At 42.3% G+C, this 14631-nt stretch overlaps 1 protein-coding gene across 1 annotated transcript in view; it reads right to left on the bottom strand.

The window, feature by feature from the left end:
* Trim55 (tripartite motif containing 55) overlaps positions 1-13616 on the bottom strand; it is a 30885-nt gene extending 17269 nt beyond the window's left edge. The window contains exons 1-4 of the mRNA XM_045143546.1: positions 13449-13616; positions 12386-12558; positions 4889-5054; positions 1536-1631 (exon numbers count right to left, since the gene is read on the bottom strand). Of these exons, the coding sequence (XP_044999481.1) occupies positions 1536-1631; positions 4889-5054; positions 12386-12558; positions 13449-13616 (603 nt within the window). The remainder of the gene's footprint in view (positions 1-1535; positions 1632-4888; positions 5055-12385; positions 12559-13448) is intronic.
* Between the last annotated feature and the right edge of the window lie 1015 nt (positions 13617-14631).

The raw sequence follows: 14631 nt of genomic DNA, 5'->3' as shown, positions 1-14631 counted from the left end.
CTGCTAAATTAACTTCAAACATGTTCTTTCTTGCACTGTTTTCAGTGTAATTAGAAGTCGCTCCTTCCTAATACACTCCTGCCCTACTTCTATGAAGAAAGCCTGCTGTCAAATCTCCCCACCCTCCTGGTGCCCTTTGAACTGAGTTGTTCCCCTTGCCCAAGACTCCAACGTGACCCATGGGGTTTTATCTTGCATGTGTTCTGCAGTGTCTCTGGGCCAGATGGGAAGCCAGCTCCTCTCTGCAAACATCTCTGATTAAGGTTCCACCAGTTTGGGGATGTGGAAAGCGATTACCTCACTCACACACAAGCAACAGGCTCCTATTTATACACATCAGACTCAGTGTGGCCCTGCACCAGATTGCAGACTCATGGCTATGACTCACTCTACTGGGCCTTTATCGTAAATAAGTACCCAAAAGTGTGTATTGTCCATTTCTGCATTTCCATGAGCTCTTCACCAAGAGAAAATATTCCTTCTAGAAATGAATCTCAATGAATGGCAGGACTTTTGAGCAATATGAGGGTGGAGAAGAAAGGTGGTTAATTTCAATAATGTATAAGTCAAAAATGACAAAATTATAGCTAATATCTTGAGGGTATCATCTAGGAAACAGCCTTTGGCTTTAATAAAATTTGCCTCATTAGTAAAATGGGGCCAGCTAGTATTTATCAGACCTCTTCCACATGCCAGGTACTGAGCTAAGCACCTTTATGCCCACAAACTTTCTAAAATGATCATCCCATTTTCACAGAGGAGAAAACTGAGGTACTGAATATGTGTATAGTAATATGACTAGATCTGAAAAACACAATGCTCAGTGAAAAAATAAAAGAAACAGAATGAAAGATTTGACACAGTACCATTTATAAAATTAACAGGTATGCATGCAGATACAACAGTACACATTTTATGAGAATTCATACAGACAGACTCGTAAATATGTTAGAGTGGTTATCTGGGGGAAGGACAGAAGGAGTAGGAAATCATAAATAGATAACAAGAGATTCCTTGCACACAGCAATGAGACTAAGGTGCCAAGACCTAAACAGTTAATACCTCCCGCCTCTAACCACAGTTGGGGAGCCCTTTCTCCTCCAGTGTGCCCACTTGAAACCTGCTGTGAGAGCACAGGTGTGTGGCCCAAACCTGCACATGACTTTCTAAAGTACTAGCTAGCATTTCTGAAGACCATTTGGATTCCCACCAAGAAAGCTTGTGATATAACAGTGGCATTGCTCAATCCCATGACCAGAAACTGACTTTTCTTGTCGCTAATCTTTCAGAAGGAGTTGACCAAGGAAGAACACATGTAATAACCCCACAGCAACCGTGGCAAAGTGTGCCTCATTGAGCCACATGGAGAGTTCTCTATGTGCTAGCAAGCGTATCGGGGACACATCAGAAAGGCAGCCATTCCCTAAGGAAAGAATGGAACATTGCAGTGGAGATTTTTAGTGATATCACTGAGGTAACAAACTAACCTCTGAGAGTTGCAGGCCTGGTTTAAGACTCCAAGTCACGTGACCTACCTCAATAGTTTTACAGGTGTCTTCCAGCTGGCTGATCACAGCCTGGACTCGATCATTGCTTCCCACAAGAATAGCGATGCCATCACTGAGCTCCGACTGAGGAAGAGAAAACAGGAACCCAAGAACTTAGGGATTTTCTAGTCACCAATGTCTGTGGATTAGTCAAGGTATTGTCTTCATGGGAATTTAATCTCTAAGAAGTACACAGTGAGGCTAGTGAACCCTATGAGCCTTCGGATATTGGAAATAAACTTTTGCATGTGGGTTCATTTGTGTGGGAAGAAGCCTAAATTTGTTAAAAGCATGATGAACACTGAATTATAAACCAATGAGAATTGCTATTAAAGCTAACAAAATGTTCATAAGTGAAATAGAGTATAACAGGTAACTTCAGGGAACTTAAAATGAATGGCTTGCCTAGTGTAGTTCAGGCTCAGTTTTGCACAGGCAATGTAGGCAGTAAATCTTCACTTAGCAGGCATGTGTTATTACAGTCCTGCTGTGTGAATATGATGTATACACACAAAAGCATTCACTAGATATATAAACTTAAAACTGGACCATGCAGCTGGTTTTAGAAGAGATATTTCAATTTTAAAATTCCTGTGTTCCACACACTTATGTTCTAGAACACTCGGAAATCAAATGGGAAGTGAGCTGGAAGCTTCCTCACTGCTGGCTAGCTGTCAGAGTACTGGAAATGTTATGTAGGCTTCTAGGGGAGAAAAGCCATCCTCAGTCTTGCCTAGCAGTAGACTCTGTGAGCTACACAACTGATCAGCCAGACAAGATGTGCCCGCTGGTGAAGCAGCAGCATGACTGTTGTAGGAAAATCAGCAGCTCTATGGTTGGATTTGAGGCCTGATTCATGGAGGGAATTCATGCCTGGAACCGCAAACCTAGTCAAAAACCTATAGCTTGGAAGGTCGTAGGCCCTAGGAGGGTACCTACTGTTATTTGGCTAACTGGGTAAGTTCTGTCCATCAAATTTCCCTCTAGATATTTATGCTTATGTCATTGGGATTAGTGCTGCTCTCATCTTTGGTCAGAGAAGCTTCTTCGTGCAGCTGACAGTGACTACTTGGGAGACACAACACTTGTCAAAGTGCTGAAAATAAGTGGCTGTTGAGTGGTCAGCACTAAATAAAACACCTGTATTGTCGTTGTGTCCCCCCCCCCAAGGCTTGTGGAACATTGAGGAAGAGGAAGACAGAAAGAATGTAAGAACCAGAGATTGGGAAAGAATGCTTCGGAACACTGTCTTCTGGGCATGAAGTGGCCATTGCATTCATGACCTCACAGCAACTTTTATTACCTGTACAATATTGGGCCCATTGACATTCCATCATGAATGGTGGAGAAGGACAAAAAAAAAAAAAATCAAAGTAGAAGAGAGAATTGTTCAAAATAGAAAGGGATTCAGTGGAATTGGGATGGGAAAGGAGGGACAAGACAAGGTAAGTGGAAGAGATTATGAAAAACAATACACTATGTATTGCTGGATGTGGTGGTGCACGCCTTTAATCCTAGCACTTGGGAGGCAGAGGTAGGAGGAGAACTGTGAGTTTGACAGCCTGGAGCTACAGTGTGAGTTCCAGGTCAGTCTGAGCTAGAGACTGTGCCTCAAAAAAAAAAAGAAGAAGAAGAAGAGGAGAAGGAAGAAGAAGGAGGAGGAGGAGGAAGAGGAGGGGAGGAGAAGGAGGAGGAGGAGGAGGAGGAGGAGGAAGGAGGAGGAGGAGGAGGAAGAGGAGGAGGAGAAGGAGGAGAAGGAGGAGAAGGAGGAGAAGGAGGAGAAGGAGGAGAAGGAGAAGGAGAAAAAGGAGAAGGAGAAGGAGAAGAAGGAGAAGAAGGAGAAGGAGAAGAAGGAGAAGAAGAAGAAGGAGGAGGAGGAAGAGAAGAAAAAAGAAAGAAAAGAAAAGAAAAACATTAGCTGGGCGTGGTGGCATATGCATTTAATCCCAGCACTTGGGAGGCAGAGGTAGAAGGATTGCTGTGAGTTCAAGGTCACCCAGAGATTACAGAGTGAATTCCAGGTCAGCCTGGGCTAGAGTGAGACCCTACCTCAGAAAACCAAAAAAAAAAAAAAAAAAAAATTAAAATAAAATAAAAAGAAAAGAAAAGAAAAACACTATATACATTAATGACATTTGCCATTAAAAATGTTTGAAAAATAAATTCCTGTGTTCTTTTGACCCAAGATGAGGTTCTTCTGTTCATATTCACCTTCCTCCCAAGGTTGGTCAAGGAGCTGAGGACTTAGAAAATTGGCATTCTTGGTACAACTCTGATCTTCAATTCTCTGATATCAAACAAGACATACAATCAATTTGAACCTGAATTTTCTCACATTTAAAAGGAGAGGTCTAGGACAAACCAATGATTGTAAAACATGTGAAAGCTGCAGACCTGTTTCTTTAAATAGAAGCTAACATGGTAATCTGCTACGTGAAAGTGAAGTTGTTCTAGCCAGAGTGGGATGGGAGTCATACCTTCTGTCCCATGAGTCCCCGGGCTCTGGAGGAAGTGGTGAGAACAGACACCATCCTCATGGATCAAGGAGGAGAGGAGAGGAAGGGAGAACAGTCAAAAGTAATTTAAAAATAAATGCAAGTAGTAGATGTTAGTTGTAAGTGGTGTTGCCAAAGAGTTTGAGCTTCCAGATTTCACAGCTGGGTCTTCTCAGTGTAATAAAATGCAAGTGATGGCTCTAATGAAAGCAACTGGAAAGGGGAGCTGTTCAAGATCTTTCTGCTAGGAGTGGCTATCAGCTGAGTAGCCGCCCTCTCCTTTCATCTGTATTACACCTAGGTGACAGGCAAGTGATGAGCTGATGAGGAGGCCAAGGGACAGAAGGAAGGTGCAGTCCTATACCACATTCAGAGGGTGCCTTGTAGCAACTGCCCTAGGCTACATGAAGACTAGCCACTACCAAGCTTTAAACTGTTCTGGGTTACCATTATTACAACCCTCTTCTCTCCAAAGAATGGATGAGAAAGGCCTTAAAGAGGGCAAGAAGGACAGTTTATTAGTAATGAAGTATTCTAGGAATTATCTATAGTCTAAACTTCAAGTGTTCCTTGTTAGTTGACTCTTGGTGAGGCCCTTTAACTGTGCTTGTCTTTGGCAATCTTCAAAGGCCAGAGAAAGGGTGAACTTGTTCTGAACCTTACCATTCCCTCCCTCTCTGGCCTTCCCCACCAATAGTGTGATGCCCAGTACACACCAACTTCCTGGCATCACCTTTGGCATGCACACACACCAGTCGGGCATAGCGGCCCTGTGTGGGCTTCCTCCAGGAGCTGCTGACATATTAGGTCTTGAAAGGGCTCAGGAGGGGCTGGAGCCGCTCCTACCTTCTGCCTCTGGAACACATGAGTGAGCGGAGCCACCTGGCAGTCCTTGTGTGCGCCAAACACCTTGCACAGGGAGCAGGTGGGCACCTCGCAGTTCAGACAGTAGATGTTGATTCGCTCCTCCTCATGTTCTTCGCACATGGGCTGATCAGACTTCTTTTCTGGCCTGGGAGAAGATAGACAAACAGCCGTTGCCTTGTACAGCAACAGGGACACCAGCTTTGCACACCCCAGCTCATCCCTGGCCTCCTGGCCCTATTCCAGGAGAGTCAGAGGGGCCCTTCAAGTCAGCTTCCCAACAAGTTTGTGATGGGCGCTGACAAATCTCTAACCATCTGCTTGGGCCAAGGTTTGGGATGCAGAGAGAGACACAGGAAACCTTTCCTGCCTGCAAGACAGAAGCTGGAGATGGCTAGGGAGAACTGGAGTTTTCTGTGGTTATTAATGTAGGTATTAGTATAGAGCGTTAGGTGTGGCTATAGCCTCCTTATACAAAGCCCAGGAATTCTGATATATTCTGTCTGAAGGCTGGGGCTGTTAGATGTATTGGAAGAATTAAAATCCAAATTCATAAACTTTCCTCATACTCCCAAATGCAGTTCATTACAAGCATCTTGGATTTGACACTATATTTTGTCAATCACTATTTGAACCCATTTCTTTAAAAATCACAGGTTTCGGTCTGAAGAGATGGCTTAGAGGTTAAGCGCTTGCCTGTGAAGCCTAAGGACCCTGGTTCGAGGCTCGGTTCCCCAGGTCCCATGTTAGCCAGATGCACAAGGGGGCGCACGCATCTGGAGTTCGTTTGCAGAGGCTGGAAGCCCTGGCGCACCCATTCTCTCTCTCTCCCTCTATCTGTCCTTCTCTCTGTGTCTGTTGCTCTCAAATAAACAAATAAATAATTTTAAATTAAAAAAAAATCACAGGTTTCTTGTGCGTTAGTAGGCACCTCCTGATCCCTGTTCATACAAGCAACCCTGATTGAATTCAGTGGAGACACACACAGACAGACCTGAAAGTCTAAGAGGCACTAGCTGTGAAGAAGAAAGTTCAGTGTGGGAGGGAGAAGACTAATATGATCAAAATATACTACATGCATGTATAAAAATAGTCATAAATAGCCGGGCATGGTGGCACATTTGGGAGGCAGAGGTAGGAGGATTGCCGTGAGTTTGAGGCCACCCTGAGACTCCATAGTGAATTCCAGGTCAGTCTGGGCTAGAGTGAGACCCTACCTCAAAAAACAAAAACAAAAAAAAATAGTTATAAATAAAAATTTTTAAATAGTGAAAAAATCATAGTTCTTAAGGGTATGAATTCAATTTTAGAAAGTAATACCCAGTATTGCTAAAATTAAAATAAAGCACACTGACAAATACTGTGAATTATGTGAAGTGAGGATAAGTATTAACATGTGAAAGTTTTGTTCTGAGTTATATGTACACTGTCTTTATAAATATATATAAACATATATATTGTATGCACATCCATATATGAAAGTGGTCACTATATTACAATGTGAAACACATTTCATTTTCTACTGTTACTTATGGATTTAAAAATGCTTGAACAGGGCTGGAGAGATGGCTTAGCAGTTAAGGCACTTGGCTAAAAATCCAACGGACCCAAGTTCGATCCTTTATGACCCATCTACAAACCAGATGCACAAGGTGACACAATTTTTTTTGTTGTTTGCAGTGGCTAGAGGCCCTGGTGTGTTCATTCTCTCCCTTTCTCTCTCTTAAGTAAATAAATAAGAAGATTTTAGAATGTGATGCTTGCAAAATGAACTTTTATCTGGTCTTGTAGCAAATGTTTCATGAAGTCTCTGTCCTTCTGACTCAACCATACGCTTGGGACTCAAACAAGAAAAGTATGCCCATGACTGGGAAGATTATTCGACTCCCAGGCCTTTCCTTCACTGGAATGTGAGCCAAAATCTGCTCTTTTTCTTTTTTTCTTTTTGCTGGATCCTCAGTGTTGAGAACAGTGAGTCAAACAGAGAGGAGTGCTCCTGAAATGTTTGTTGAATGAATGGATGAGACAATGAAAACATAACTGGGAAAGCCCAGGGCCAGTTTGCATTCATGAGTGGCAAAGGAGAAATCTGACAGCATCCTGAGCCTCTGGGAGTTGTATGGAATCTGAGATAGGCAAGTTGGCCTCTGCCGGGTCAATGGCATCTGTGTCTCTAAAGCCTCCTCTCCTCTGTGTGTCCATGCCACAGTAAATGTGGGCTCTGCTGGGTGTATCTACTGGAAAAGAGCACAGGCCATGGCAGTGCAGCTCATCTTACCCAGGATGTCCTGAAGGCAACCTGTGTTCCATGTGTTGCTCTGATGTCAACATCTATGAGCAGGGACGGTGTTATAGGGCACAGGTGGAACACACAGATATTGGACATAGAGAGGCAGCCATAAGGCTACATTTTATTTTTGTTTATGTTTCATTTTTGTTTTTCAGGATGAGTAGTATGCACTGAGAATTGCTTCCCATGTTCCTTATTAGTTTTTTCTTGTTTAGGTGTCAACACAAGCTATAGCACCATCCTCTTATAAGTAAGTAAGGGCGGAAGAAGAATCTCTAGATAATTCACAGCAAATAACAGATTTTGAGCAAACAGCATATAGAGTGAAGGTATGAATTCATCCTATGAGGAGTTGTGATGCAGGGCTCAATGCTAAATGTTCAATGTTAAATATTGGTAGTGGCCCCTCACTGTACAGGTTAGGTCAGTCTTCAGGGTCAGGCAGCCTTCTCTCTCTGGTCTCTAGGTTGCTGAGACCACTGTAGTGTTTACTGAGGGGTGAGCATGTGGTCTCAGTGAGGCAATTCAGCCAGTTCCTTTGTAGTAATACTGATCTGAAAGTTTAATTCCAGCCCAGCTTTTCTAAGTATTATTGTATGGCCTTAACTAAATTACTTAACCCTCTTTGGTCTTTTATTCCTATCTAGAAATTCAACAAAGGATTTTTTTAAATGGTATGAAAGGAGGCATTTATTTATGTTTCCTGCTGAAATCTCACTAAAGAGGAAGGTAATAAAACTGTATAAAATATAAAGACAAGCCATGCATGGTGGCCCACCCCTTTAATCCTAGCACTCAGGAGGCAGAGATAGGAGGATTTCTTCGAGTTTGAGGCCAGCCTGCCTGGTACTACAGAATGCCTTCCAGATTAGCTTGGGCTAGAGTGAGACTCTACCTCAAAAAAGAGTGTGTGTGTATGGAGAGAGAGAGAGAGAGAGAACGAGCATGATGATAGCAAAGAGGTTTTAACCAAATGTTGGAAATTGGGAACATTTGGACGAAAGGAAATTACCTCCTTGAGTTGTTTCTCAGTTTTACAAAGTACCTGCCAGGGAGAAGCCAGCTGACTTGACCAATGAAGACCTGGGAACATTCAAGATCTGCAGCTTTACCCTTATAAGACATTCTGAATGAGAATGAAGGAGTGTAAATGAGTACAGAGGGCCAGAGAGGTGGCTGAGCAGTTAAGGTGCTTGCCTGCAAAGCCTAAGGCTCTAGATTCAATTCTCCAGGTCTCATGTAAGCAAGATGCGCAAGGTGGTGCATGCATCTGGAGTTTGTCTGCAGTGGCTAGAGACCCTAGGTACCCATTCTCTCTCTGTCTGTCTCTAATAAATAAATAAAAATAAATATTTTTTTAAAAATAAGTAATAAAGGGACAGGGCTGCAAGATGGCTCAGCAGTTAAGGGTGCTTGCTTGTAAGGCCTGATAATCAGGATTTGATTCCCAAGTGCCCACATAAAGCCAGATGCTGCATAGGCTTGCACATGCATCTGGGGTTTGGTTGCAGTGGCAAAAAACCCTCATGTGCCATCTTCTCTCTCCCTCCCTCTCTGCCTCTCTCTCTCTCTCTCTCTCTCTCTCTCTCTCTCTCTCTCTCTCTCTTTCCTTGAAAATAAATAATAAATAAGAGGAAGAAAATTTAGTGGATACTTTAAGAAATTTAAGGATGAGGATGTGCACTAGAAAAATAAGAGTGAGTCAACAAAGAGGAAGATGTGGGATCTAGGAAGCAAGGGATTCAACCCCTTAAAAAAGAGTATCGGGAATTCACAAGTAGAGAGCACAGCCTAGCCATATGAAGGCTTTCTCTCATCTATAGTAGAAAGTCAACAGGAAATATCTAAAACTGGGGGCAGGGATCATGAAAAAGAAGCATAAAGTCAGCATACATATGCCATTGGTGGTAAATAGCAGAAAACAGCTAAAAAATTTAAAAGTGATTGACTTTGAGAAAGGAGCCTTGTTAGTGTGAGAGAGAAAATTAAGAATTGCACTTCTTACTGGATACCTTGTTACAGAGTCTGAATTTTTAATGAAATGTTTACGTAATTTATTGTCATTTAAAGCATTTAAATTTTTAAGCATTTAAATTTTTAACAGTGTGATAATAAAAGTGAACATCTGAAAGGATTATTGTGAAAATTTAAAAATTGCACATGCTTCACATACAAAGTATCTAACATATAGTACATAGTAACTTTGCTTATTCAAGTTAACTATTATTATATTCAATTTTAATATTAACCAAATTAGTGCCTTCTGTTGCCAGCCCCCGAAACTGACTCATTCAGCGCCATTCAGAATTCTAAAGGTCAGGAGTTTCTAGATCTACAGTCTGTAGCTGTTCTATAAGAGGTTGGAGTTGACCTCATAGTCAGTTATTGACACCATCTCTCCTTCTTGTTGACACTTCCTATGAGCAGAGCCGGGCTTAGTTACCTTCTGGATATTCAAGGTTATTCCTAGGTCATATAATGTATCCTGAGGAGCCTGGTTTCTGTCTGTTAAAGCTTCCAGACTTCAGGGAACAACTAGTTTTACACCAATAAATGTGGTCAAGTCCTTTGATTAACTTGTGGTTTCGCCATCAAGTAAAAATGCCCAAAGGCAAGTCTTAAGTTCAAGAAACAACGTAGGAAGAATTTGATAATCACAAAAATACCCCTTCTCCATTCAGCTATGAGATTTATTGGTGGGAACTTGATTCAATGCTTTTATGCAATTTGTTTCCTAACCTCTGGGTACTATTTTTGGCAGCTGCACCAAAACAACTTCATAGTTAGGTAAAGGTCTGTCTTGTAGGTTTACTAATGTTATAAGCTATTCTTTGTGTGTGTGCGCGCGCGTGTGTGTGTGATGTATGTGCATGTTTGTGCATAAGTGAACACACCATGAGCATGTGTGGAGGCTGGCGGAGAGCAATGGGCATACTTCTCTTACTGCTCACCCAAGTATTTCCTAGTACCGTGCTCTCGCTCTCAACCTAGAGCTGTTGCCCCTCAGTGAGTTCCAGCAGCTCTCCAGTCTCCAGCCCGCATGAATTAGGCTTACAGATGTGCATGGGCATAACACGCTTTTGACATGGGTTCTGGAGAGTCAAACTCTGGCCGTCTCCAGCCTCAGGCCTTCATGCTTAAGTGGCAAGAACTCTTAACCACTGAGTCATAGTCCCAGCCCCAACGTTATAAGTTTTCATTTGTTTGTTTGTTTGCTTGCTTTTTGCTTTTTCAAGGTAGGGTCTCACTCTAGCTCAGGCTGACCTGAAAATCACTCTGTAGTCTCAGGGTGGCTTTGAACTCATGGCAATCCTCCTACCTCTGCCTCCCAAGTGCTGGGATTAAAGGCATGCACCACCACGCCTTTCTAAGTTTTAAAATGACCTCTCCTCTAGATTTTGTAGCAAATACTATTTACTTTTTCATTTTTGAAGCTCACACTGTGGCAAGTAGTAAGACAGAAATATTGCAATAAATAGAATGTGGAAGGATATTTGTGATGTTGCCTAAAGAGGTGGCTCCATGAAGCAACTATTTTGTGCAAGGCACTGCATTTGGTACTGAAACAGTTGTCACATAAGCTTAATTAACAATCAGTTGGTTGTTAATCGTTTGTTTAATCTTTTAAAGAGAGCCTGTGTAGTTGCATTTTAAAGAAGCGACACACGAGACCAGAGCTGTGAAGTGAATGCAGCAATGGCAATCCTTTCCTCCTTATCAAGAGGTCTTGGAAGCCAGGAAAACAGGTGCCTGTGGTATCTGCAATATGTTGTCAGCAAATCTTCCTCTTGGTTCCATCTATACCCAGGTACCATGTAATTTAGTTTTGAATCTTAAGTAGAAGCAGATAGCCATAATAATTACAATGATTACATGATAGATTTCCAAAGCAGCTCTCCTTCTAAGAGCACAAGGCTTTAGAACATTGCAGATGTTCACAAGCACATGTCCCCTAATAAGGATAATAATGAGCCCATCGCTAAATGGTCTCTGTATTGTTGCCACATTTTGTGGACTGGATTGACCTGTGCAGGTTGTAAAAGGGCTCTTCGCACATGCCTTCTAGGAATACACTCCTGCCGTGTGATCTCTTTAAGAGGAATGTTACGGCCTATAGGGTATGATGAATAAGAAGCCTTTTACATTTAAAAAAATAGATATTTTTTGAAATTTTTATTTTATTTATTTGAGAGAAAGAGAGAGACAAATAGAGAGAAAGAATAGGTGTGCCATAGTCATCAGCCACTGCAAATGAACTTCAGACGTGTGTGCCACATCGTATATCTGGCTTACATGGGTCATGGGGAACTGCACCTGGGTCCTTTGGCTTTGCAGGCAAGCACCTTAACTGCTAAGCCACCCCTCCAGCCCTCTTTTATACATACACACACACACACACACACACATACACACACACACACACACATATATAAAGTTTTGCAAGGCAGGATTTCACTCTGGTCCAGGCTGACCTGGAATTCACTATGTAGTCTCAGGGTGGCCTTGAACTCATGGCTATCCTCCTACCTCTGCCTTCCAAGTGCTGGGATTAAAGGCATGTACCACCATGCCCAGATCTTTTATATTTTTTAATGATTGGATGTATAGGTGGACATCAATCAACAAATGCATAATAAGATTATGTAGTAAATGCAATCTGGGGACTAGGGAACCTGAGCATTCTCTTTTTTCGTCCCAGTTCTGTAAAGCTCCTGATGGCTGGCGTTCTGTCTTCCTTTGAACTTACCATACAGTCACTGTTATGACAAAATATGCCAGAGGATTTAAAAACTATAATTACTATTATTATCTAGACAAGTTTAAGGCAGGATAGTCTAAACTCTAGGAACCGGGCTGTTTTTGAAGATGCCATTTCTGTTAACTGTATACAAATTTGTGTAGTAATGCTTTTCTGCAATGTAAGGTCTGGAGCTATGAAGAACTTATAATGTGTCTGAAATGTACACAAGCCTGGGGGCAGCATTATCCTTCTTCAGCCTCATTCATTCCCTGGGACAACACAAAAGCATGCTCACCAGCTCTCTTCTTTCTTCCCATTAGTAGTCCTCAGTCCCATTGGGAAGGACAGGTTGAAAGAAACCTGCTCTTACGGAGCAAGTATCCAGCTTAGTGACCCATTCAAACAAAAAAGAAACACATCAAACAGGGGCTCATGGAAGAGTTTTTACCTGGTGGATTCTTGCTTATAGATGTCGATGATATTTTCCACCAGCAGGTTTCTCTGAAGTCCATATACTCCGTGTCTGTCTAAAACCACTTCGTGCCTGCAGGAAGGGCAGCGGAATCGGCCCCCTGATGCCACGGTAGTGCCTCCTCTTGTGGGCAAATAAGGATTGGAGGCCTGTTCTTGCCAAGCAAGAAAAGAAGAATTGAGTAATGCCTCAGGGACTTACTTCCCCTTTCTGTGTCGACAAGCAACCTAAAATAATCCCTTAGGGTTTATTGCAAGTAGTCCTCAAACCTAGGGCCAGCCTTACCCACAGCCATCCGCACTGCACCATCCACACAACGTGCTTTTCCATTCTGCATTCTCATAACCAGAAGTTTCAGCCAGAAACTCCAATATTCAGCTTTACATGGCCTTCCTTTCACTAATTCATTTTCAGTTTTGAAACAGATTCAGTGATCTCTTTCTCTCTTTTTATTAAGCAAACATGGTTCTTTCAATTAAAATGCAACTACAGCCGAGCATGGCGGCTCATGCCTCTAATCCCAGCACTCAGAAGGATGAAGCAGGATGATCGCTGTGAGTTCTAGGCTAACCTGAGACTGCCTAGTGAATTCCAGATCAGCATGGACAAGAGTGAGATCCTATCTCAAAAATACAAAACAAATACAAACAACAAAAAAAGAACATTAAAATGCAACTAGATTTGGGAGTAAGGAGCTTGTTAATGGGCAAACACAGAGAAAAACTTGCAAATAAACTGAAAGTAAACATCTTAAAAATTTTTTTGAATTTTTTATTACAGACGGGGGGGGGGGGAGAGAATGAGAGTACCAGGGCTTCCAGCCACTGTAAACGAGCTCCAGACATGGGCACCACCATGTGCATCTGGCTTACATGGGACCTGGAGAATCCAACCTGGATCCTTAGGCTTCACAGACAAGTGCCTTAACCACTAAGCCATCTCTCAAGCCCTTTAAGAAAATTCTTAAGAGAATTGATTTCAGTGTAAAGCACTTGGTTCAGAAGGAAACCCTCCACTCCCCAGTTCCAATCAAACTTACCTGGAAGATGTCACTGGCACATTTCCTGCACAGGTTGTGCTGACAGGGGAGAATGACCACAGGCTTTGTGAACATCTCTAGGCAGATGGGACAAATCAGTTGCTTCTCCAAGTTATCCATGGTCTGCTGCTCTTTGGAAAAAGACTTGTAATTCAGAGAAGCACTCATCTCCTGGCCGTCCCAGAGTGCGCTGTCAGGGAAAGAGTGGCTCTGGAATGGCTTCTGCAAGTGTTTCTTGGAAATAATTCCAAGGATTGTATGATCAAGTGTCCTTTATGTTTCTCTCCATGGAGGACATTGTTTCAGACCCTCGATTGGAGTGGGTGATGGAGCTGTTTTTAGCAGCCCAAGGTCACGTGACCATAGACTGACTTGTCCATATAAGCCAGTGACAGGCAGATGGATTCTGACAGGTGACAGAGAGCAGCAGTCAACATTCCTGCCCCTGAGAGTAAGGGAGTGGGTGGGAAGGAGGATTACAAACCCCATTTAGAGAGGGGGCAGTGAAGGGATGGCAGTCCAAAGCTGACAGTTGTCACCAACAAATGCAAATGTGCCTGCTTGGTCCCTGAGCCATGCCCTCTGTGAAGACTCGCAAAGAACTCGGTGACAGGCTTCTCCAGGAAGGGACAGAATGCAGTCCTACAGTGTAACTGTATAATAAATGCCACAGGAAGTGACTCACCAAAACTATGAGGATAGTACCATGAAACAAAACATGCCCTGAAAATCTCTATGCTTGAGATTAAATATTTCATCTTTTCCAGGGTTGGGATGTAAGAAAAACTCCAATTTAAAAGCTGAATTCAATGTTGTTTCACCATACAAGGGTCTACAAAAGTTTTACAAATCAAACTGTTGAGTGTGGTGACACACACCTGTAAGTACATAGAATAATCATGATATAGCACTGTTTTAGGCCAACTAGAAACCCTCCAATTTAAAAAAATAAAGTAAGCACTAATAATGATCCAGTTCTTTGTTAAATTATGTAATAAAACTGATAAACTTTTCTCTTGTGCATTACTTTCTGTCTCTCCTAGTCCCCTCTCATTCTATACCTTTTACCACACATATAACCAAAAACACAAAGAAAATTTATCACAGTCTTTTTTTAAAATTATTTTTATTTATTTATTTGAAAGTGACAGTGAGATAAAGAGGCAGATAGAGACAGAGAGAG

This window comes from Jaculus jaculus, chromosome 2 (genome assembly GCF_020740685.1).
Source record: "Jaculus jaculus isolate mJacJac1 chromosome 2, mJacJac1.mat.Y.cur, whole genome shotgun sequence".
In the NCBI taxonomy this organism is placed as follows: Eukaryota; Metazoa; Chordata; class Mammalia; order Rodentia; family Dipodidae; genus Jaculus; species Jaculus jaculus.
The sequence above is the reverse complement of the archived record's forward strand: the minus strand, read 5'-3'. Positions and strand labels throughout refer to the sequence as shown.